This window comes from Pan troglodytes, chromosome 12 (assembly GCF_028858775.2).
Source record: "Pan troglodytes isolate AG18354 chromosome 12, NHGRI_mPanTro3-v2.0_pri, whole genome shotgun sequence".
NCBI lineage: Eukaryota > Metazoa > Chordata > Mammalia > Primates > Hominidae > Pan > Pan troglodytes.
The window spans coordinates 121,731,027-121,754,751 of record NC_072410.2 but is presented as its reverse complement, the minus strand read 5'-3'; the positions used below and the strand labels follow the sequence as shown (position 1 = coordinate 121,754,751).

General features: G+C 45.0%; 1 protein-coding gene across 5 annotated transcripts in view; it reads left to right on the top strand.

Annotated features, from left to right (window-relative positions):
* Positions 1 to 23,725, top strand: part of SNTG2 (syntrophin gamma 2) — a 407,561-nt gene that overhangs the window by 177,449 nt on the left and 206,387 nt on the right. For all 5 annotated transcript variants that reach the window (XM_054677651.1, XM_054677652.2, XM_016946061.4 and 2 more), the window contains exons 5-6: positions 4,097 to 4,140; positions 4,243 to 4,284. In XM_054677651.1, the coding sequence (XP_054533626.1) occupies positions 4,097 to 4,140; positions 4,243 to 4,284 (86 nt within the window). The remainder of the gene's footprint in view (positions 1 to 4,096; positions 4,141 to 4,242; positions 4,285 to 23,725) is intronic.

The following is a 23,725-nucleotide window of genomic DNA, read 5'->3' as shown; positions in this document are numbered from 1 at the left end:
TTCAGCTAAAACCAACAAACCTTGCCTAATCTGACCAAATAGTTCATTTTATTTAGGATCACTAATTAAAATTTCGAATTAAAATCAAACTTTCATGATTTTATTTTATCACCCATTTTACCACTTTTTAATTTTTTTTAAGGCTAAAAGTGTCCGTCAGCTGAAACACATTTCACAGTTTTAGTTGGAAAGTATTTGTAATTACCTTTCATTTAATAACTGGGAATGACTCTTCTTCCTCCTCCCTTTCACTGAACCAAAATTGCTTAAGAAGATTGGTTTTGTGTCCAGAATTGGTGGGTTCTTGGTCTCACTGACTTCAAGAACGAAGCCGCGGACCCTCGCGGTGAGTGTTACAGTAAAGATGGCGTGTCCGGAGTTTGTTCCTTCTGATGTTTGGATGTGTTCAGAGTTTCTTCCTTCTGGTGGGTTCGTGGTCTTGCTGGCTCAGGAGTGAAGCTGCGGACCTTTGTGGTGAGTGTTACAGCTCTTAAGGCGGTGCGTCTGGAGTTGTTGGTTCCTCCCTGTGGGTTTGTAGTCTCACTGGCTTCAGGAGTGAAGCTGGAGACCTTTGCAGTGAGTGTTACAGCTCATAAAGGCAATGTGCACCCAAAGAGTGAGCAGCAGCAAGATTTATTGCAAAAAGCAAAAGAACAAAGCTTCCACAGCATGGAAGGGGACCCCAGCGGGTTGCCACTGGTGGCTCCTGGAGCCTGCTTTTATTCTCTTATCTGGCCCCACCCACATCCTGCTGATTGGTCCATTTTACAGAGAGCTGAGTGGTCTGTTTTGACAGGATGCTGATTGGTGAGTTTACAATCCCTGAGCTAGACACAAAGGTTCTCCACGTCCCCACTAGATTAGCTAGATACAGAGTGTCGACACAAAGGTTCTCCAAGTCCCCATCAGGTAGCTAGATACAGAGTGTCGATTGGTGCATTCACAAACCCTGAGCTAGACATAGGGTGCTGATTGGTGTGTTTACAAACCTTGAGCTAGATACAGAGTGCCGATTGGTGTATTTACAATCCCTTAGCTAGACATAAAGGTTCTCCAAGTCCCCACCAGACTCAGGAGCCCAGCTGGCTTCACCCAGTGGATCCCCCACCGGGGCTGCAGGTGGAGCCGCCTGCCAGTGCCCCTGCGCCCGCACTCCTCAGCCCTTAGCTGGTTGATGGGACTGGGCGCCACGGAGCAGGGGGCGTCGCTCGTTGGGGAGGCTCCAGCCGCACAGGAGCCCACAGAGTGGGGGAGGCTCAGGCATGGCGGGCTACAGGTCCCAAGTCCTGCCCCGCGGGGAGGCAGCTAAGGCCCCGAGAGAAATCAAGCGCAACACCGGTGGGCCAGCACTGCTGGGGGACCCAGTACACCCTCCGCAGCCGCTGGCCCGGGTGCTAAGCCCCTCATTGAGACAGACACTGGGCTGCAATTCATCGTCATCTCATTAAACCCCAGGCCCTGCCGAAAAGTCTGGGTCCAGGGAGGCTGCTGACCCATGGGCTCAGCACTGCCCTATATGCATTTTTCTGATGTCTGGAGGTGGCTTCTGACCAACTCTAGAGCAAAATAGACCTCACTGCGTTAGTTCCAGACAAGAAATGGCAGCTCCATTCTGAAAACTCTAGATACCATTCTTTTCAGGGAATTTGGTTATGCATTTTGGTGCCTGACTCTGGACAGTCATTTTTTTCTGCTGTTCTGTAGGATCTCAGGCACACATGTGGCTTGTTGACAAAACAAAATGCTGCTTTTTGCTTTAGGTTAGAAGAGTCAGACGCGTCTTCATTGACCTTCATTAAACAAAGAGGTTAAGTCATTTACTGTGTGATTACCATAGGTATCATTTTAAAAACACATTACCTCGGCCAGGCGTGGTGGCTCACGCCTGTAATCCCAGCACTTTGAGAGGCCGAGGCGGGCAGATCATCTGAGGTCAGGAGTTCAAGACCAGCCTGGCCAACATGGCAAAACCACGTCTCTACTAAAAATACAAAAAAATTGGCAGGGTGTGGTGGTGCGTGTCTGTAATCCCAGCTACTTGGGAGGCTGAGGCAAAAGAATCGCTTGAGCCCAGGAGGCAGAGGTAGCGGTGAGCCAGGGTCGTGCCACTGCACTCCAGACTGGGTGACAAGTGCAAGACTCTGTCTCAAAACAAAACAAAAAAACAAAAACATTATCTCCTGCACTGGACTTGTTCAATGACAATGACTACTTTCCATAAGTAGCTAAAGTTTGTTTTGTAAAAATCAATGCGTCTAAATGCACAGAGGTTTTTATTTTCTATAGGTCCATTCAGACCATGGGGTAAAATACTTTGATAAGAACAACCTTATCCCTATACTGTTAGACAAGCTGAAGCTTAGTTTCCCATGCGTCAGGTAGGTATTTGATAAAGATGGTGCTTCTTAAACTAAATATTGAGAATTATGATGATTGATTGATTTGGACCTTGTTTTTATCATATGCAATTTTCTGCACTTTTATAGCATCCATATTAATGATATGATCTATATAATCACTACCACATGTGTAATTTCACATGGAATCCACATATTCTGTGTGTACTTTCTTCTGTTAGCCTTTGATTCCCTTAAAATTTAGGTTTGTAATGCTTCTGAGGCCCCGGCTCAAGAGTCCATTATTCCAGATAATCAATACGTGTTTTCAGGATGCAGCCCACCCTCGTGTGGCTAGAGAGGGGAACAACAGCATGCGAAGAACTGAGAGACAGAGACAGAAAGAGACAGAGAGACACAGAGACAGTGAGAGACACCGAGAGGGAGGGGGGCAGTTTGAACACAGGGAGACGGCGCAGGGGAGAAGAGCTGCCACCACTGCATGGGCCACAGCAGCTTTGCCATGCACAGTTTCGGTACAAATGAGAACTTTATTTGGATCGCTTAGCATCAGTACCATTGCTGTACAGAATCGGTACCATTACGTACAGTGATGTGAAAACTATAGTTTCGACACGATTTAATATTTGCTGAACACTAGAAGTAATATTTAGAATTGACATTTAATCTGTATATAGTTTGTCAAGAGCATTCCCACTGTCAAAGAACAGGTTATTACTTGTTTTCCACTATTTAAACAAAGATTTAAAATGGAAACAAACCTGTATGAAGGCAAAAACTGGGGAAAAAAGCCTTAGCTTTTGTGCAGAGTTGTTCAGTTGTATTGAATGGGGCTCTGTCTGCCTCTCTGACAATGGAAAGGTTAAGTGAAAACATGCTGCATAGATTATAGTCAAACTTTCTCATACAAAGTTTTTCTCTTTGTTGCCTTTAATATTCTAGGTACAGTTGTTTTGATCAGAGCCGTCTCTGTACGTTTGTTTATGAGAATGAGGGGAAATACTAAGTGGCTGAGGGAATTCCTTGTTTATTGCACACTTAACGAAAAATGTGCATCGGACTTTCCATATCCTGTAACGAAACCCTTTGTTACGAGGAAGTGACATTTGTTTTCCACACTAAACAAGTCTTCTGTGACTGGAAGGCAGCTCTCTTAATGCACGTAAATCAATCTAGCTTCCCTTATGAAGTGGCCGATCTAGCTTTCCTTATGAAGTGGCCGATCTAGCTTTCCTATGAAGTGGCCGATCTAGCTTTCCTTATGAAGTGGCCGCCTATTGCTGTGTGTTCACATTTCCCACACCCCTGTGGACACATGCACACACACATCCATGGCACATACATCAACAGATTCACATGCTCAGACTTGCAAATACCCATGCATGCCGCCCACACCCACGCATGCACACCCATCTGCACCTGCACACACACACATCTCACGTGGACACATGCACACACACATCCATGTGTACACACAGGCATGCACATATCAACAGATCCACACACTCAGACTCGCAAATACCCATGCATGCCACCCACACCCACACATGCACACACATGCATACATTCACACCCATCTGCACCTGCACACACAAACACACATCTGCTCACGTGGACACATGCACACACACACACGTGGCCACTTCAGCTACTGCAAGCCCTGTGCTTAAATGACTGTCATAACAAAGCATGTCACTGAGATTTCTCTTAACACTGTTGCCACTTTTGCCACCCTGCAGCTGACCAGACAGGGATGTTGTTCGTAGGAGATGCTGTTCTCCAGGTCAGTATTGTACACGTTAATCCTTAACTTGATTGCATTTTTATTTTTAACTTGTATTAATCAATTGTTATTCTCAACATTCTTACTTTGTCATCTGTTCAGGTTAATGGCATACATGTAGAAAATGCAACTCATGAAGAAGTGGTAAGTGAATTACATTGTATAGTTATTCTGTTTATTATTCTTGTATTTGAATTATTTGTCTCTATAGTTTATATTTCACTGAGTCTATCCATAGATGCAGTGTTAGAATTGGAAAGAAAGCTTCAAAGGTTTAGTAAATCGTGTTACAAAAGGACCTTAATAAACTGCCCACTGTCGACTGTTGTGTGCTGACTGGGGCACTTCACGAGCATTCCCATCAGGGATCCTCACAAACCCTGTAAAATATACTTGATGAAGCCCATGTTAGAGCACTGGAACTCAGGGAGCAGGTGACTAACCCGGGATTCCTGAAGTGTTATCATCGTGCTGAGCGCAGGAGGTGTCAGGGCTTCACAGGGTCTCCCCGTACCGCCCGGGCGCTGGAGCCTGCAGGGCCTTCGCGCCTTTGCTCCCCGTTGGCTGGCAGCAGCACACGTGCATAGAATGTGTGCCGTGGAGGATGCCAGGTGAGACCTCTGAGGATCACATAAGATGGTGGGGGTCAGGATGCATTCGGTGCAGGATGACTTCCATGGAGATGAGCTTTCTCCAATGTCACGTCAGGTTAGGCGGATGAAACAGACGTCTATCCCCGAGGTACTCATTCTGGCTGTTGGGAAGAGAGAAGCCGAGTGCAGCCTCACCATGGGGCTGATGCCAGGAAGCATGTGGTGGGGACGCGTGGTCAGTCTGGTGCCTGTGGGGTGGGGGCAGAGGTGGAGACGGTATTACAGCTGAGAGATGAGGTGGAGGGCGAAGCGGGTGAGATGACTGGCAGAGCAGTCCCTGTGCTGATAAGTGACCTGGGGGACACCGGGTCAAGGGGAGAGGCAGTGGAGCCGAGTCCAGGACACACGCCTGGGGCCCAAGGCAGCCAGCAGAGCCCTCACGGGAGTTTAATTCTGTGAGTTGCAGCAAAAGGCAAGCAGGCTGGTAATGTAACTTGTCCCACGAAGATTAATAGGCATGCACTCATTTCTTCTTCAGTGTTTATCTTTTCAATTAGCCAACTCTTAGTTCCAAGGAAGGGCAAACAGCCCTAGTACCCCAAAGTCACCCCATCTGCATAGCAGTAAATTTCCGTGAAACCAAGGCAGGCACACGCAGCAGTCTGTAACTAAACGGGGAATCGCTTCCTACACGCTCACTCAGAATTCATCTGTGTCTTCATTCAAGATGTGTAGTTATCGACCTCTAATTTGTGCTGGGCGGAGGAAGGAGTCACAACAACAAGGATCAGCATATTTCTTGGCCTCCAAAGCCAGAAAGTCTCGAGTAGATGAAGTGCTGTTATCCTTTTGCTTATTGTGGGAAAACACATCACAATTGATAGAGAGGCAAGACACACCTTCATGACTTCTAGCCCAGAGAGAGTAAAATTCTTGTGAGCAACAGTTTTTTTTGTTTGTTTGTTTGTTTTGTTTTGTTTTGTTTTTGAGACAGAGTCTCGTTCTGTCGCCCAGTGTAGAGTGCAGTGGCATAATCTCGGCTCACCGTAACCTCCGCCTCCCGGGTTCAAGCAACTCTGCCTGCCTCAGCCTCCCAAGGAGCTGGGATTATAGACGCCCACCACCATGCCTGGTTAATTTTTGTATTTTTTTTTAGTAGAGATGGGGTTTTGCCATGTTGGCCAGGCTGGTCTTGAACTCCTGACCTCAGGTGATCCGCCCACCCTGGCCTCTCAAAGTGCTGGGATTACAGGTGTGAGCTGCCACACTTGGCCACAACAAATTTTTGCACCAGTTGCTCACAACTGTAATCCAAGCACTTTGGGAGGCCTAGACAGGAGGATCACTTTAGGCCAGAGGTTCAAGTCCAGCCTGGGCAACATAGCAGGACCTGTCTCTACAAAAAATAAAAACAAAATCTAGTCAGGCATGGTGGCGCATACCTGTAGCCCCAGCTACTCAGGAGGCTGAGGTGGGAGGATCACTTGAGCCAAGGAGTTTGAGGCTGCATGAGCTATTATGGCTCCCTACACTGCAGTCTGGGCAATAGAATGAGACCCCATCTCAAAAAAAAAAAAAAAAAATCCTAATAAATTATATGTAAATCTTATAAATGGAGCTATTACAATATTGGACTGATACAAATATACTTTTTGAACCAAACTGATCATATCATATGTCTACATTCTTATGTGATACAAAATAAATTATTAGAGAAATGCTAATGAGACATATAATCTCAATTTTTCCGATGCATAAAGTTTATTAAAATGCTAAAATTCTAAAAGACTTATAAATCATATGGTTTCACTTCCTCATTTTTCAGAGTAAATTCTGGCTTCAATTAATTCTAAAAGAAAAATATCAGTTGTACTGAATGCAAAGAATCCTTTGTAATATAAAAACTAGATTTACCTCCACAAAGTGAATCTTATTCACTCTACTGCTTTGGAAGATTTTACTACTTTAAGTTGTTAAAACATCTTAATACACATACATGTATATACATTAACATATAGTTTCCCCTTTTTAATACATCTGTGCATTTTCATCCACATTGGCATATAATACTGTAGCCAGCTACAGCCGAGTAAACTGCCCGTGTGTTCACTGGGCAAATTCTGAGACATGTCTCTCTTCAGAGAAAAAGGGAGATCAATGACGGCTGTCACTCAGTGTGACATCCCTGCGCAGACACAGATTGGGATGTCTCGGGGGCGGGCAGCAGGAGCTGCCGGTTCCTCTCGTACCTGTACCTGGTCTGTGATGCGACCACTGATCCCGAGTGAGGAGCTCTGGGAGGTGGTGGGCTGCTCTCCAGCGCCCCCACAGGCAGGGCGCAGAACAACAGCCTGGCAGGGCCACAGCAAGGCTGGTGTGTTCTGCCTGTAATCACCCCAGGGCATCTCAGCGCAAGAAGCTTTACAGAATGTAATTTTTCTCCAGTTCAGTGGGAAATTTTAAAAAGACGTCTCAAGTGTTAAAGTAAGATACTGTAATAGAAAATCACTTCTAGTCTAAGTTACAGTCTAAGTTCTTAAGTGCTATGAAAACCATTGATAAAAATTGACCTAATTGGAAAAAAAAAAAGTCACTAACACCTTTCACGGAGCTACCTTTTTAAATTTAAATTAGTCCTTTTAAAAAACACGTTTCAATCACCTATAATAGCTTTTACTATGATTAAGAACTCATGGCAGATCCTGCCTGTAGGTGATTTTGAACTTAACTGTTAGAAATAAAGTTGACATCTTATGTTGGGAAAAATGGTGTGGACACTCTGAACAGGAAGGAACCTTCCAAATCATCTATTTTGGGCAGCAGGTCAGGGTGGGAAGCCCCATTCACAGAAATTGGCTCTGACAGTTTACTCAGCAGACCATGGGGACTTCATTCCATGTTAGCAGAAGAAGGGGTTCCTAATACAGAGCTGAAGCTTGCTTTCCTGTTACGCCAGGTTTTCCATTTAACGACATGTGTTATGGTTAATACTGAAACAGGACGTTACATCCTGTGTAAGCAAGGCCTTTTTCCTCAAGAATGAGTACATTCTGGCCTCGGTGCCGGAACACAAAGTATGCTATTCCCATTCAAAGGCAGGCTGTTTCTGGCTATGTGTGCTAACAGCTAGAAACTGCAGGAGAAAGAATCACTGGCCATTTTCATAGCTGTTTACCAGGTATCAGGGACGTTTTTGATTTGCTCTGGGATACAGAACACATCTGGGACAATAGCTGGAACTGGAGTTCCATCTGTTGATATTTACAATAGAGCACTCCCTTGCTAATAATTTATTTGCTTTCTGCCTGAGCCAAGAGGCAATCGAAAGAAATGTAATAAAAATTACCTCCTCCACATCTTTCAAGTCTTCCCTACAGCATGGCTTTTGGTTTTCCGTTTTCCAAAGGAAAAGCCATTCTAGGATGTCCAGTCACCCAACCATGATGGGCCTGAATCCAGGGGTCCAGACACCAACGTGGAGGTTCCACCAGTAGGACACATATCTGTTCAGCTCTGTACTCAGAGGGGAGATAAAGAGCCCCAAGGTGTGTTTGGGGCCCTGAGACAAGTGTGGGATGAGTCCAAGACAAAGGCAGCTGTCCCCTGACCCACATTAGTCCCACATTGTGACAGGGGCCATGGCAGGCACTGGGGCTCCAAGGACGTGGCATCACCCCAGAGCCAGGGTCCAGCAGCTCTTTGTCCACCACTCATAGTTGCGAATCTCTGCTTTATGGAGGCTAACAGGGAGATCTGCAGTACAAAGAGTTGGTGGGCTTTCCTCAAACAGACTTGGACTTCCCTTTATTCAGGGCTGCTGTTCTGGGAACTGACTCTGTCCCTGAAATTGATTGAGAGCCCAGGCCTCTTTACTGTGGTAAGTCCAGTCTCTATCCACCTGACCTGGAGATTTTTCACCTACGCAAATCAATTACAACTGCAAAGTATTCCCCATCTATTTCAAACCTAAGAGCTCCATGATCAATTAGCCATGGCTAGATAGATCTGCAGGTCAAACCATCAGCCCTGCCACCCATGAAGGGAACCAACGCACCTGATCTGAAGGTTCAGTGCTGCTGCCTGGGCTCTGCCATCCCGTCCAGGGTCCACCATCCCTTTGGATTCCAGGAGCCACCTTCAGTGGTGGCATAGCCCAGTGCCATGCCTGCTCAGCAGGAAAGTGCCACAGCAGAGTTTCTGGGATGCTGGAGCCTTCCTCACTTAGGGTTTTTTCAATTTTTTGGCAAAGAAATGAATGTAGATTCAGCAAGGGAGCAGGTATGGGAGTATGCACCCTACTTCCATAACCCTTTGAATTCCTTCTGGGACCACACACCAAGGAAGCTATGGCAACTCAACCTCACTTAGTGTGGCCACTGTGAGTCCTGATGTTAGTCAACTAACCAAGGAAACCAATAGAGTCTCTCTCAAGTAATTAAACAAATTCAATCCAGAATCTCTACTCATTCAACTCAGAATCTCCAGTCATTCAATCCAGAATCTCTAGTCATTGCACCCATATTAATACATTTGGTCTAATCCAACAGAGGATTCTACAACCCTAAACACATACTCCCATGCACAATCAAAAGTTCATTTCTGCCATTGTCATGACCATTGCATTGCAATTCTTTAGATATGCATGGGATCGCTTTTCTGAAATTAGGCTTCATAATAAGATTTGGGGCTAGTTATGAGACTAGAAATATGGGGAGTGGCCAGGTGCATATTGAGGAAAGTCAGCATTGTCCTGCTGAATTGTTGCCTCAGAAAACATAATTCTAGGACCTCTGGGCAACAGTGACTGCCAATAGGGGAGGAAGGGGAAGGAAAGTCAGTAGGATATGAATGTGCAAAAGGGACACAGACATGCTGGGATCTGTTCTCATTCCCACTCTTTGCCCATCAATGCCCTAACTGTAGAGAGACTCACTGCCTGATAGAGTTACTCAGCCACCTGCAAAATCAGATGTGGGCTTGAGTTTTCAGAAGTCTTAACTCTGTAGTTACAAGAAATAATGAATCATTTCAGGGAAATCCTGAAGCTCTCTAGCACTCCACTCATGCCTTAAAGTGGAAACATGAGTCCCTGGGCCTTGTCATTGTCTTTCTCCATGTTCTCCACTGCAGCTTTAAGCAGCCCTCTGCCCTTACCCAACACTAAACTCTACCCACTAGGATTTGGTCAGGAAAACGGGAGCAGCTCCAGGAATTCCAGCTGTAACAGTTTGAAGATGGGGATAAACGGGTTCTTACCAAGTTGGGATTGCTGGAATGCAAAGGGCAGAGAGTCTGCCGTCGAAAATATGATATTTGGCCAATGTCAGTGGCTCACTCCTGTAATCCCAGCAACTTTGGGAGGCCGAGGCAGGTGGATTACTTAAGGTCAGGAGTTCGAGGCCAGCCTGGTCAACATGGCGAAATCCCATCTCTATTAAAATACAAAAAAACATTAGCTGGGAAGGGTGGCGGATGCCTATAATCCCAGCTACTTGGGAGGCTGAGGCAGGAGAATTGCTTGAGCCCGGGAGGCAGAGGCTGCAGTGAGCAGAGATAATGCCACTGCACTCCAGCCTGGGCGACAGAGCGAGACTCTGTCTCAAACAACAAACAACCCCCCCCCCCGCAAAAAGAAAATATTATATTCAAAAACTATAAAACTGTCAGTTCTTAAGAGGAAAAAAAACAAGTTTATTGCAATTCTCATGAAAACTCTGGAACGCTTGTACATCTCCCACAGTTGACAGTGTTGAAGCTGTGGCTCTCAGGACACGCTGGGTAGCCCCATAGATCCATCTACCCAAGGGTGTGCTTATCTGACTTCAAAAACGGTTGACGTCTCCTCTTTACCTCCCAAATCTTTAATGAGTTTCTTTCAGCAAACTCTCACCCCGAGACATATGGGAAAGGATCTGGAGAAACATAGAACCTGGTTTCTCTTTCTGCTTTGAGAAGGGAAATGGAGGGTTGCTGAGTTGACAATGGACAACCCACCAGCCTTAAGAGTGCAACTGGTCAGAAATGGATAGACCCACCAGACAGAAATCAGAAAGGACATAACAAATTTCAACAGCATCATCAATCCACTGCATATAATGGACATCTACAGACTACTTCACCCAACAACAGCAGAATAACATTCTTCTGAAGATCACATGAAGAATTCACCAAGACAGACCACATTCTGGGCCATAAAAACACATTTTAACGAATTTAAAGAACAGATATTGTATCAGTCTGTTCGCACATTGCTGATGAAGACATACCTGAGACTAGGTAATTTATAAAGAAAAAGAGGCTTAATAGATTCACACTTCTACGTGGCTGGGGAGGCCTCAGAATCATGGTGGAAGGTGAAAGGCACATCTTACATGGTGGCAGACAAAAGAGAATGAGAAACAAGCAAAAGGGGTTTCCCCTTATAAAATTGTCAGATCTCATGAGACTTACTCACTACCACAAGAACAATATGGAGGAAACTGCCACCATGATTCAATTACCTCCCACCAGGTCCCTCCCGTAACACATGGGAATTATGGGAGCTACAATCTAAGATGAGATTTGGGTGGGGACACAGCCAAACCATATCAGATACTGTACAGTGTCTGCTCTTAAACCAAAATGGAGTTAAACTAGAGATCAATAACAGATAGCTGGGAAGTCACAAAATGCTTGGAGAGTAAACAGTACGCTTCTAAATAACACACTGGTCAAAGAAGAGATCTCAATAGAAATCTTAAAAATATTTTCAACTAAAAATAATACAACTTATCAAAATTTGTGGGATGCAGTGAAAGCAGTGATGAGAGAAATATATAGAATTGAAAGCATATATTAGAAGAAATGTCAAAATAAATTTTTTTCCAACAGCAGGAGTTTATTTCCCCAAAGCTCTCAGCTTTCCCCTTAGGAAACCAGAAAAAGAGAAGCAATTTAAACCCAATGTAAGTAGAGGAAAATAAATGATGAAAATTAGAGAAGAAATCAGGGACTGAAGACAGGAAATCAAGATAGGAAAAAAAAGCTGTTTCTTTGAAAATATAAATAAACTTATAAGCCAATAGCCAGGCTACATATGCAAAGAGAGAACACAAGTTAATAATATTAGAAATCAAAGAGAGGATATTACTATAGATTCTATGGACATGACATACACCTCTATGCTGACAAATTTGATAACCTGGATAAAATGCACCAATTCCTTAAAAAACACAATCTGCAAAAACTTACACAATAAAATGCAGTCTAGATTGGCCTACATCTATTAAATGAATTAAATCAATAGTTAATAACTTTCTCAAACAGAAAGTGCCAGGCCAGACGGGTTCCCTGGTGAGTTCTACCAAACATTACAGCAGAAGTTATACCAATTGTCTACAATCACTTTCAGAGAATAGAAGCAGAAGGAACACTTCCTAGTGCATTCCATGAGGCCAGCTTTATCACAATACCAAAACCAGATGAAGACATTATGAGAAAAGAAAATTATAGACCAATATCTCTCATGAACATAGATGCAAAAAATCCTCAACAAAATATTAGCAAATGGAATTCAACAATGTATAAAAAGAATTACACACCACAACCAAGTGGGATTTTTTGCAGCTATGCAAGACTAGTTCAGCATTTGGAAATTAATGTAATTCATCACATTAACAAACTAAAGAAGAAAAACCTAATGATCATATAAATGGATGCAGGAAAAGCATTCCACAAAACCCAACATCCATTTATGATATAAACTCTCAGTAAGCTAACAGTAGAGAAGGACCTCCTTAACTCGATAAAGATTAACTACAAAAAATCCCACAGCTAACATCATAGATAATGGTGAGAAACTAGATGATTTCCCACCAAGATCAGGAACAATACAAGGATGTCTCTTCTCATCAGTTCTTTTCAACACCATACTGAAAGTCCTTGGATGTGGAATGCAAGGTTATTTATTATACACAATTTAATTGCCTTGCTTGGTACCAGAAATGAAAAACTGGACTTTGAAATTTAAAAAGCACAAGACCATTTACATTAGCACTAAAAGAAATAAATTACTTAGGTGTAAATATAACAAAATATGTATAATGTTTAAATGAGGTGAACTGCAAAACTCTGATGAAAGAAATCATAGAAAAAAATTAATGAAGAAGATAGTCTATGTTCATGAATAGCGAGACTCAATATTGTTAAGATTTCAGTTCTCTCCAACTTGATCTGTAGATTCAATATGATATCAACCAAAATTCTAGCAAAAAGTTTTGTGGATATTGACAAATTGAGTCTAAAGTTTATATGGAGATGGAAAGACTAGAATAGCCAATGCAGTATTGAAGTAGAAGAAAGTTTGAGGCTTGACACTTCCTGATTATAAGACTTACTATAAAGCTAATTTAATCAAGACAGTGTGGTATTGGTGCAAGAATAGACAAATAGATTAATGGAATGTAATAGCCCAGAAATAGAACCACATAAATATAGTCAACTTCTCTTTCACAGAAGAGCAAAAACATTATAATGGGGAAAAGGCAGTCTTCAACAAATGGACATCTACATGTACAAAAATGAATCTAGACATAGACCTTACACCCTCCCTAAAAATGGAGGACCACGGGACCAGCTGCAGAAATGAGAACTGTAATTGTCATGAGTATTTCCTCCTCCTTTTGTTAAAAGCATGTTTGTGCATGTATACACTTGTACTAAGAAAATGTCTTCACTTTATTTCCTTTGTCCTTTATCATGTGACATAAGATTTATTGACTTCATATCAGCATTTAAGTATTGTTAACTTTATATAATAGCATTTGAGTTGGGGATTGGTGTATTTCCAGTTGTACAAAGGATAGTTGTATTATGTTAGGTATAATTATAACCTCATTATTGTCTATATTTGAGGATTATTTTTGATCTCAGGAGATGTATATGGATTCAAGTTGACAAGGGATGGGCTTGTGATGGTTAATACTGAGTGTCAACTTGATTGGATTGAAGGATGCAAATTATTGATCCTCAGTATGTCTGTGAGGGTGTTGCCAAAGGAGATTAATATTTGAGTCAGTGGGCTGGGAAAGGCAGACTCACTCTTAATCTGGGTGAGCACCATCTCATCAGCTGCCAGCATGGCCAGAATATAAAGCAGGCAGAAAAACGTGAAAAGCCTACATTGGCCTACTTCAAGTTCTTCAGCTTTGGAACTCAGACTGGCTTCCTTGCTCCTCAGCATGCAGATGGCCTATTGTGGGACCTTGTCATTGTGTGAGTTAATACTCCTTAATAAACTCCCCTTACTATGTACATCTATCCTATTAGTTCTGTCCCTCTAGAGAACCCTGACAAATACCCAAGTATGGGGGGTAAGAGTCACCAAGAAAATCTGCAGATAATGATGTCAGTGATTCCACACAGGGAAGGAAATCTTTGATGGTCAACAGAGTGAGGCTAATGACTAGCTACAGTTGTGTGGCGTGAAATGCGGTGTTGCCCAGACATGATTGTTCCATGCGAAAGTAATTATCTTCACAAATATTATTCTGAAAACATTGCTGCTAATAACCATTAATTTTAAGTATATGAAATTTTCAGAGGCAATTGAAGCAATAGAGGTCTGAATGTGATTTTAAAAGAGAGCGAATTACTTGAAGAATTCATCTGTTTTTGCATTATAAGGACCGAAGTAGTAACCTTGTCTGGAAGAGCGGGTGCTGGAATGAATGAGCTAGTGGTTGCATTTTTCTGGCTCCTTGTTGGCTTCCTCTAGATGGAGCAGTACTCGCTGCTGGAAAATCAACCCCAGGAGCTGGTGCAATTTCAGGGGGCCCTGCAAGAGGGTCAGATCAGTGAGAGCAGAAACATTGTGAGGCTCTGTCATTCCAAATGAAAGTGTTGGAAAACTGAAATACGGAATGGCCTTAGTGATTTCCTGGTTGGTCCCACTCCTTATTTCCCACATGGAGAAGAGAGGGCCTGGCCCACTCCTTATTTCCCACATGGAGAAGAGAGGGCCTGGCAGCTTTTCATGTTTGCCAGGGACATGAAGGCGACATCACCTCGTGTTCCCAGGGCAGCCCAGGTGCATGCTTCACAGAAGTGGGAACCCAGAGCTGGGGAGGCTGCGGGGCTGCTGTGCTGCTGCTGTGTGTGTTTTGTGTTAGGCCCAGCACCAGGCTGAGCAGGAGTCAGCTAAGGACCTGCCTGTGAGCTCTTCATGCTGAAGATGCCAGCTTGCTATGGCCCTCACTACTGACCTGTGTGTTACTGTGTTACCTGACACTAAGCCTGAGCTCCCAGGGCGAGATGCACCTCTGGTTTGGAAAGGGTTCCCCCTGCTCCTTGTGTGATCACCCAGATGATGAAGCCAGCATGAGATGAGAGTGAACATGTGGAGGGGCTGCTCTCTTGAGGCCCTTTGGATGTTCTTCCAAGCCGGGCCCACATAGAGGGGCTTTCAAGAGTGAAGGAACGGAAACAAGGAAGTGAGGAGAGAAGGTGAAGGTGGAGGGAAGGGAGGAGGGGCCTTCCTGCTGGGCCCACCCTCTGCAGGTGCCTCATGCCCTGGTGTCACAGCCTGGCAGGTGCACCCTCTGCAGATGAAAGGGACAGGAGTCTCGAGGTCTCACAGCTGCTTGAGGCTTCTGGGCATCGCCCCTTTCCCTAAAAATAACAAACAGTGACTGTTGTCAGGCACCATGGAGTGTACCCCAGGGTTACAAAATTATTCCCTGGAAGGTATTTTAAATGAGTCTTGTGGACACGAGTTTGGAAAGCAAAGTAAATTATGGATTCCATGGTTCATACACCAGGGGTCGCTGGGCAAGTTGGCAGTTAGATTGAAATTAAAACATACATGTTCTTCTTGTCGGACGTGTGTGTGTGTGTGTGAGAGAGAGAGAGACACACACACACACATGGGGAGCAGTGAGGCTTACAGGTGGGGAGGGTGAGAGTTTGTCAATGAGATTGTGTGGAGGTTGCAGCTCTGGGAATTGCCCCATAGCTGAGCTAAGTTTGTCTTTTCATTGTACAAAGGAAGAGATACTGAAAGTAGCCAAGGATTGTGAATAGGATTAGAAAAAAGGACAGTTGTGAATACACACAGGAGAAAGGAAGCAACAGCATCGGAAGATTAAAACTCTACTCAGGGTTTTGCCGCTTATTTTCGTCCATGAGCACATTACAAAATTACCAAGACCTCTGTGGGTTAATCTGTAAAGTCAAGTCCTGATGTGCTTTTCCCTGCGAAAATCTATGAGCAGCAGTGGTTTGGAAAAGTCTATCCACCATGTCTTTTCTAGGTTCAGGTGGTAACATTATTCCTGCCCACCCTCAACAGATTGATGAAGTTGATAAGCGTTTTTTTTTTTTTTTTTTTTTAGATGGAGTGTGTCTCTGTTGCCTAGGGTGGAGTGCAGTGGTGCAATCTCGGCTCACTGCAAGCTCTGCCTCCCGGGTTCACGCCATGCTCCTGCCTCAGGCTCCCAAGTAGCTGGGACTACAGGCTCCCGCCACCACGCCTGGCTAATTTTTTTGTATTTTTAGTAGAGACGGGGTTTCACCGTGTTAGCCAGGATGGTCTCGATCTCCTGACCTTGTGATCCACCCGCCTCGGCCTCCCAAAGTGCTGGAATTACAGGCCTGAGCCACCGCACCCGGCTGAAGTTGATTAGCTTTTCATTTGACACTCCTCCGTTATTAAAATTGCACTCACAGATGAAATAATGTTCTTTAAATATTTCACAATCACAGATCTCTGAGCGAATGGTGACTTAATTTAACAGCAAGCATTTGAAGGTTTAGGGAACTATTTTGAGAGGCTGTTTTAAAATGCAGGGATCTTGGGAAAGGGAATCCCTGGTGGAGGTCTGTGTGGAACCCCATTCTCATAGTTCTAGTGTTCTAACAAGCAAGCACAGCTGTCATCTTCACTTGCCTCCTAGAGATCTGTGGGCAGTGCTAACAAGCATCTTACTTTGTATCTATTGGGGATCAAAAAGGCTGTCTGTCACTCATGAGTGAGTGACATGTATAAAAGTAAATTTAGCTGTTTGCAGCCCATAAAGCTGGCTTTCCCTGCCACAGCACCAGTGGGCAGGCCTGGGCACACATCTGCATGAGACATTTCATTGGCTCTAATTGGTGGGTGACGTGCAGCCCAGAGGGTCTTCCCTGGGGGGTTGGTGTGCGCCTCCTGATGTATGGCCAGGAGGACAGAGCAGGGTGGGGTCAGGCCAAGATGAATGGGGAGGAGATGTTCTTCTGTTGTGAGAGAGCAAAACATGCTTACGGAATTCAGTTGATAAAAGTAAAGGGGCATCCTGTGAAGTTTACTTAAGGACCCAGAGAGATGGAAGTACGACCCACTCAGCAGCAAATGTCGTGTTAGAGTATAAAGGTCAGAATTTAGAGGGTCAGTATCTATGCCTGAGAGACTTCAGCGTTTTCTAGTTGTGGAACAGAAGTTGTCGAGGGAAGACCAGACCTCTCATGAATGGAGGCAGCTGGGGTCGGCTCTATCCCGGGGACCTGCCTGGAGCTGGGCTCCCTCCGTGTGCCCAGAGCAGCCATGCGGCTGCTGAACCGAGCTCCAACCCCACAGAGCCTCATTCTCACCTGTGCTGTCCCTGGTGGGTTGTGGTTTGGGCTCAGTGACTGACACTCTCTGGGTGATGCATTTGATTTGTCAAATTTGGGAGTGGTTTTGTCAAAACCTCTAATTACCACTGAGTTAGAAAAGTATAGAATATGTGGTATGACGAACAGTGGAAAGTATCAGTGAAAGTGCATGATTTTGGAAGAAACCAGCCTTAACTGCACAGTTACTGTTCCTTCAGTTATCATCATATTGTGGAAATGAGCTCTGTCTTCAGCCCAAATGTAAGGCATGTGCAGGCTGAAATCAGGCTGCAGTCCCATCTGTGCCAGCTCTGGGGTCAAGGTGTGCTCAGGACCCTGGTGCCAGCGGGCTGCCTCCGGGGGGTGTCCCACTCCTGTGCACAGCAGAGGGCTTTGTCGTTTGTTGTTGGTTTGTTGGTGGTGCTTTGTTGTTTGTTGCTTGTTTGGCTCAAACATTTCCTAATGTTTTGTTTTCCCGGTGCTACCTTCTGATAAATGTTGAGACCCTTCTGCCTGTTTCCAAACCCAGCCTTGCTCTTTCTGCAGGAACACCAGACACCAAACTGCAGCTTTCCCCCTAGACTGAAGCGCGATGCCCCTGTGCGCCCCTTGCTTGTGACCTCTGCATGTTTCTTCCACTCTAGGAACCTTCAATGCTTTCCTGTTCATATTTAGATTTTTACGACTTATATTATTCTTTAGGCTGCTCCAAAAGCCTTTGCGTCCTGGATTTGCTGCTCGCCCTTTGCCCGTGCGTGCCGTGCTTCTCATCACTTTGTTACTTTCATGAACCTGGTGACGATGCAGATGAGCACAGCTGCTCACACTCTGCAGGGCACCTGCTCACATGATTTTACCTAATCCTCATAGCGACTGGAGAAAGTGGGTGACTAGCACTCGTGTATAAGGGGCATAAATTGGGTTTTCAAGAGCACTAAGCATCAGAACTAAGAATTGAAAACAGATTTGCTCAATTCTAAGTCATTTCTACTATAATATATTCAATTTACTAAATTCTCAAAGATATCTAGAGAACAATTATTCAAATATTAAATATGTAAGCATTTATGGTCCTTCATTTGCTAACCACATAATAGAATTTTGTTTTGTTTTGTTTTACACATCATGTGTAGTTCTGGCATTATTTATCTGGATTATAAAGAGATCATCAATGTGCTGACTCCTAATTAGATGGTTACAAGCCAGGCAATCAGTCAATCATGGCGTCCACTCTCGAATTGTGTGAAGACGTAGGGTAGAGCAGTTAGTCTTCAGCTCAAATTATGGACAATCTACCACTCTTATTTCAGGTATTATTTGATGATATCTGATATAGGATTGGTTAGGGCTCCACCAGAGAAACAGAGCACGTAGGAAAGATATTGGATACACATGTGTATACATGTTTGTGTGTGCACATGCATGTACGTGTGAGGCCGTGTGCATGCTGGTGTGCATATACATGTGTACCTGTGTGTACTGCATATATGTGTGCACATCCAGGGGCATGTGCAGTATGTGCTTATGTCCGCATGTGCATGGATGCGTATATTCAGTGTGTATGTACATTGTGTGCATGTGTATTCATGTGTGCACACACGTATGTGTGTAGGTGTGTGTGCACATGTGCATGTGTGTGTGCGTGCACATGTATGTATCTGTGTGTGTTTGTGTGTAACATTTGTAGTTCAGGACCTCAGTCTGCAAACTCCTGAGAGGATCTGAGCCTTTATCCAGCAGGTAGATTTTCTTCTTCCTCAGACAAATCTCACGTTTTGATCTTAAGGACCCAACTTACATTATCGAGGGTAATTTCATTTACTTAAAGTTAACTGATCATAGATGTTAACCGCATCTATAAAATGCCTTCACAAGGCCAGGCATGGTGGCTCATGCCTGTAATCCCAGCACTTTGGGAGGCCGAGGTGGGTGGATCTCCTGAGGTCAGGAGTTCGAGACCAGCCTGGCCAACATGGCAAAAGCCTGTCTCTAGTAAAAATATAAAAATAAGCTGGGTGTGGTGGCGGGCGCCTGTAATTCTAGCTACTCAGGAGGCTGAGGTGGGAGAATTGCTTGAACCCGGGAGGCGGAGGTTGCAGTGAGTCGAGATCGCACCATTGCACTCCAGCCTGGGCAACAACAGCTGAACTCCATCTCAAAAAAAAAAAAAAAGTGCTTTCACAACAACACCTAGACTGGTGTTTGGTTGAATAACTGGGCACTGCCCAGCCAAGTTGACCACGGGAAACTAACATTTATAGCCAGTAAGAAACCGTGACATCTTTTTTTTATTATCCATTTTTTTTATTATACTTTAAAGTTTTAGGGTACATGTGCACAATGTGCAGGTTAGTTACATATGTATATGTGTGCCATGCTGGTGTGCTGCACCCATTAACTCTTGTTACATGATGGTTATTTAAAAATATGTGAAGGAAAAGATCCACATTTTAGAAGATTGCATTATCGTTGTTCGAATGACACATCAAAAGGATCTGCCTCTGAATTATAAAGAAAATATTATATGATTAGGAATGCCAGTAAAATGTCTAAAAAGTGCGTACACAGTCATCTCATGCCCAGGGATGGTGGCTCCACAAAGGGAAAGCCTCACGGAAAAGCTTAAATGCACTTGTCTAAGTGCATAGAGTGACTTAAATTCTGTGAATTTAATTATTCCCTGGCAATAACTTGTTCGTGTTTTACACATAATCTCTCCAAAGACAAGTGGATAATAACTAATTGCACGGAGCAGTAAAATGCAGGTTATTTAAGGAAAAAAACATTATTGATGCTGAAAATGTTAGCTGTTTCTCAATGCGGGTGATTGAAGACTAAATATATTTTCCTAACTTCGAACAAAAATCAAAGTGCATCAGCTTGGGCACAATGCCCACGAGAGCTGGCCTGAGGTTGGCAACTGCTAAAATAGGGACTTAGCTGTGCCAGAGTGCAGATGTGGCTTCTGGGTGGAGATGTGTATTTAAGATCCAACCAAGAGGACTTCCAGGAACCAGCTATGAAATACAAAAGTCGAACTGAAATCTCTTGCAAAACGGAATGTTACTTATATAAGCAAAAAACAGGAAATCTTAAAAGTTTCAGAAAACCTTAGCGGATGCAAAGTGTCTTGAGCCAATGAGGAAGAGGGCAGGGAGCCAACAGGAAGCTTGATGGGAGCACAGGGAAAGGGCGCGGGCGGGGAGAGGTGGGAGGAGCATGGTTGGGGGGAGGAGGGCCCAGCCCCATGGAGGCTGACATTGGGGACCACCAGAGGCACTGGCTGCAGCTGCCGTCACGTGCGGCTGAGGCGCTGGCACGGGCGTGGAGATGGCATCTTCCCGGAGGGTCCAGTTGTGCTGCCTGTCCTTCCAGTTTTAAGGCGAGCGGGACGGGACGCCAGAGCACACAACTTTCTGTCGGAAGATGTTTAAGAAGATTGAGCTTATGAATGAAAACTTAAAAGTTAACAATTTATAAAATAGAAAGTTCTACATATATGTTGAAAAACGCTGATAGAAGTTGGGTGAAGGAGCAAGTGTGACAGACACAATGCAGGTCGGATGAAATGAACAGCAAAAGGGCACAAGAAGAGAAAAAGTGAGGGACGGAGCACCTGCAGCAGCGTGACAGTGACAAGTTGTCATTGAATTATTCTGGAAGTTTACTGAAATTCTCATCAAATACCACTGCATGTCTAATGGATCAGTAAACTCCATAAATTAAAATACCGTAGCAGTAAGTGTAAATGAGATTAATTCCCCCTATTTAAGGAAAATGGACTCTCCTACTGGCTGAGAAACTCAGAGCCCACCTTCCTTCTACTTCCAACACGTACATCCCACACATACCACATACACCACACATATACACACACACAAACAACACATAGACATGCACACACCACACAAACACACCACACACACAAAGACACATACCACATACACACACAACACAAAAACATACACACCACACACATAAACTCACACCACACACACACAGACATATACCACATACACCACACATATACACACACACAAACAACACATAGTCATACACCACACATACCACACATACACACCACACACATAAACACAAAGCACACACACAGCACACACGATACATTAAACATACACCCACATATACATACAACACAAACACACAGACACACTCCATACACACACATGTAGACCCCCACACACACACACACATGTAGACCACACACACCCACACCACACACATAAACACCATGCAAATATATATGGACATACACACACCACACACACATACCCACACCACACATAACATACACATACCCACATGTACACACACATTCACACCACATGCATATACACATATACACACCACACATACATGTCCCTCATCACACACACGTGTACACATACACCACATATACATGCCCCACATCACATGTGTACACACACCACATATGTACACACACACCACATATGTACACACACACCACATATGTACACACACAGACACAAGCATATCCCGTCTACCAGAGAAATACTACAGCCAGTAATTTCAGAAGGTTAATACAGAAAGGAGAGGCAGCAATTTCAGTGCAAGTCCAAATTTCAGGGCTGAGCTCAGAGCCCCTGGGGCCATGTGTGCAAGAATCTGGACGTCAGCCCCGGCCGTGGTGGTGGGTGCCAGTGAGAGAGACGGCCACCTGCAAGTGCCTCTCCCATTGCTTGGGGGACCTGCTGCTGGGCAAAGCGGGGCTCTGAGAAGGCTTCCCAATCACCCCCAAGCTTGGGGCTGAGTAAAGAGCTTCGTGGAGGTGCCAGCTTTTGAGGTGGGCGGCACAGGCTGAAGATCTAACGTGGGAGGGGTGCAGGCACGTGTGGACTTGGGAGCCCTGGGCTGGAAGTGAGTGTGTAGGGGTGATGGCCACACAGAGTGTGCAATCAAGGAATGCAAGCGCTGCTCCCCATGGACCCCAGCGTTCAGAGCTCAGGAAGCAGAGCAGGGCCAGCAGACAGAAGGGACGCCCAGAAGGCCAGGCCAGGCCAGGACAAGACACCGCAGACAAAGGAACCCCGCTGAGGAGACAACAGCAAGAGACCAAGGGGTAGATGGAGCACAAACAAGTTCTTAAAAGAATTTTGCTGTGGAAGGGAACAGAGAAATGGCACAGGGCCGCCCGTGGATGTTGCACTAAGGAAGGATTTCATGGTAGAAGGGTTCCATGGCAAGGACTGCTCTGAAGGGAAGGAAGCCACATAAAGGAAACATTGTGATGTAGGACGAGGTGAATGCACGGGGCAGAGGCTCAAAGGGAGGGATTCCTGTGGCCCTAGATAGATGGAGGGCAGCTCTTTTGTTGGGGGGATGGGGAGACAGAACAGGCCTCAGACACGGCAAGTCGGCAGACCAGGAGTACACAGATGTTCACTTTTATCTGCACAGTGAACTGAGAGCTGTGATCAGCAGCTGAATAGGTGGAGGCTTCAGTGAAGAGAAGGAAGGAAACACCCATCTTGGGATAGGGAGGGAAAACAGGTTGAGGCGTGTCCTGCCCTGCACTAGAGTCCCCGGAGGATGAACAGTCATGAATTTAGAGATTAACCAGCCAGCACTTAACGTTTTTCTCCAGCCACAGAGTGCAGCCAGGGTGCAGCCACAGAGCGGGAAGAGACCTGGAGTTAAGTCCCTTGTTTCTGAACCAGTGACCATGACAGGTGAGGGCAGAAGGACGAGGGACCAGGGGTTCGGTTTGAGGAGGAGGCAGTGAGGTCCCGGCTGGAGACAGTGAGGTGATGCTCGGGCTGTCATTTGAGACGTGGGTGGCTGAGCCCTGCCTGCGTGGGGGTAGGAAATGAACGGGCCTGCGGTGAAAGAGGACCCAAGATGCTCAGAATAAAGATTGCAGTGCAGGGCGGCAACTCTCGGTGAAACAGAGGTTTCCACGGTGATTAGGAGTGTGGCTGAGGAAGGTGGACAGTGAGACCCTTGGAGGCCAATCTGGGCATCTTAAACTCCTTCCCTGGTTATCCATAGAAATATGAATCCCCAGGGAATGCAGACAGGAAAAGTCGTTTGCTCCAGGAAGCTGCAGGTCCCTGCATGGATTCACTCAGCATACCCCATGTGCACTTCAATCCCATACATTACTGTTTAGCAGAAATAGTCAAAACTCGGCTTCTTCCTGACTCGGCCCCTTCCTCACCTCACCTTCCTTTCCCCTCCATCCCATCACTGCCAGCACCCTGCAGAGTGGCCACCAGTGCTGATCCACTGGATGTGTCACTGGAGACTTGGTAAGTTTGGCAGGAAACATCGAGTCCTGCCCTGGCTCTACCCCTGAGCCCTACAGAACCCAGAGGTGCAGCTGAAGTGCACCCCGGCACCGCGGCTTG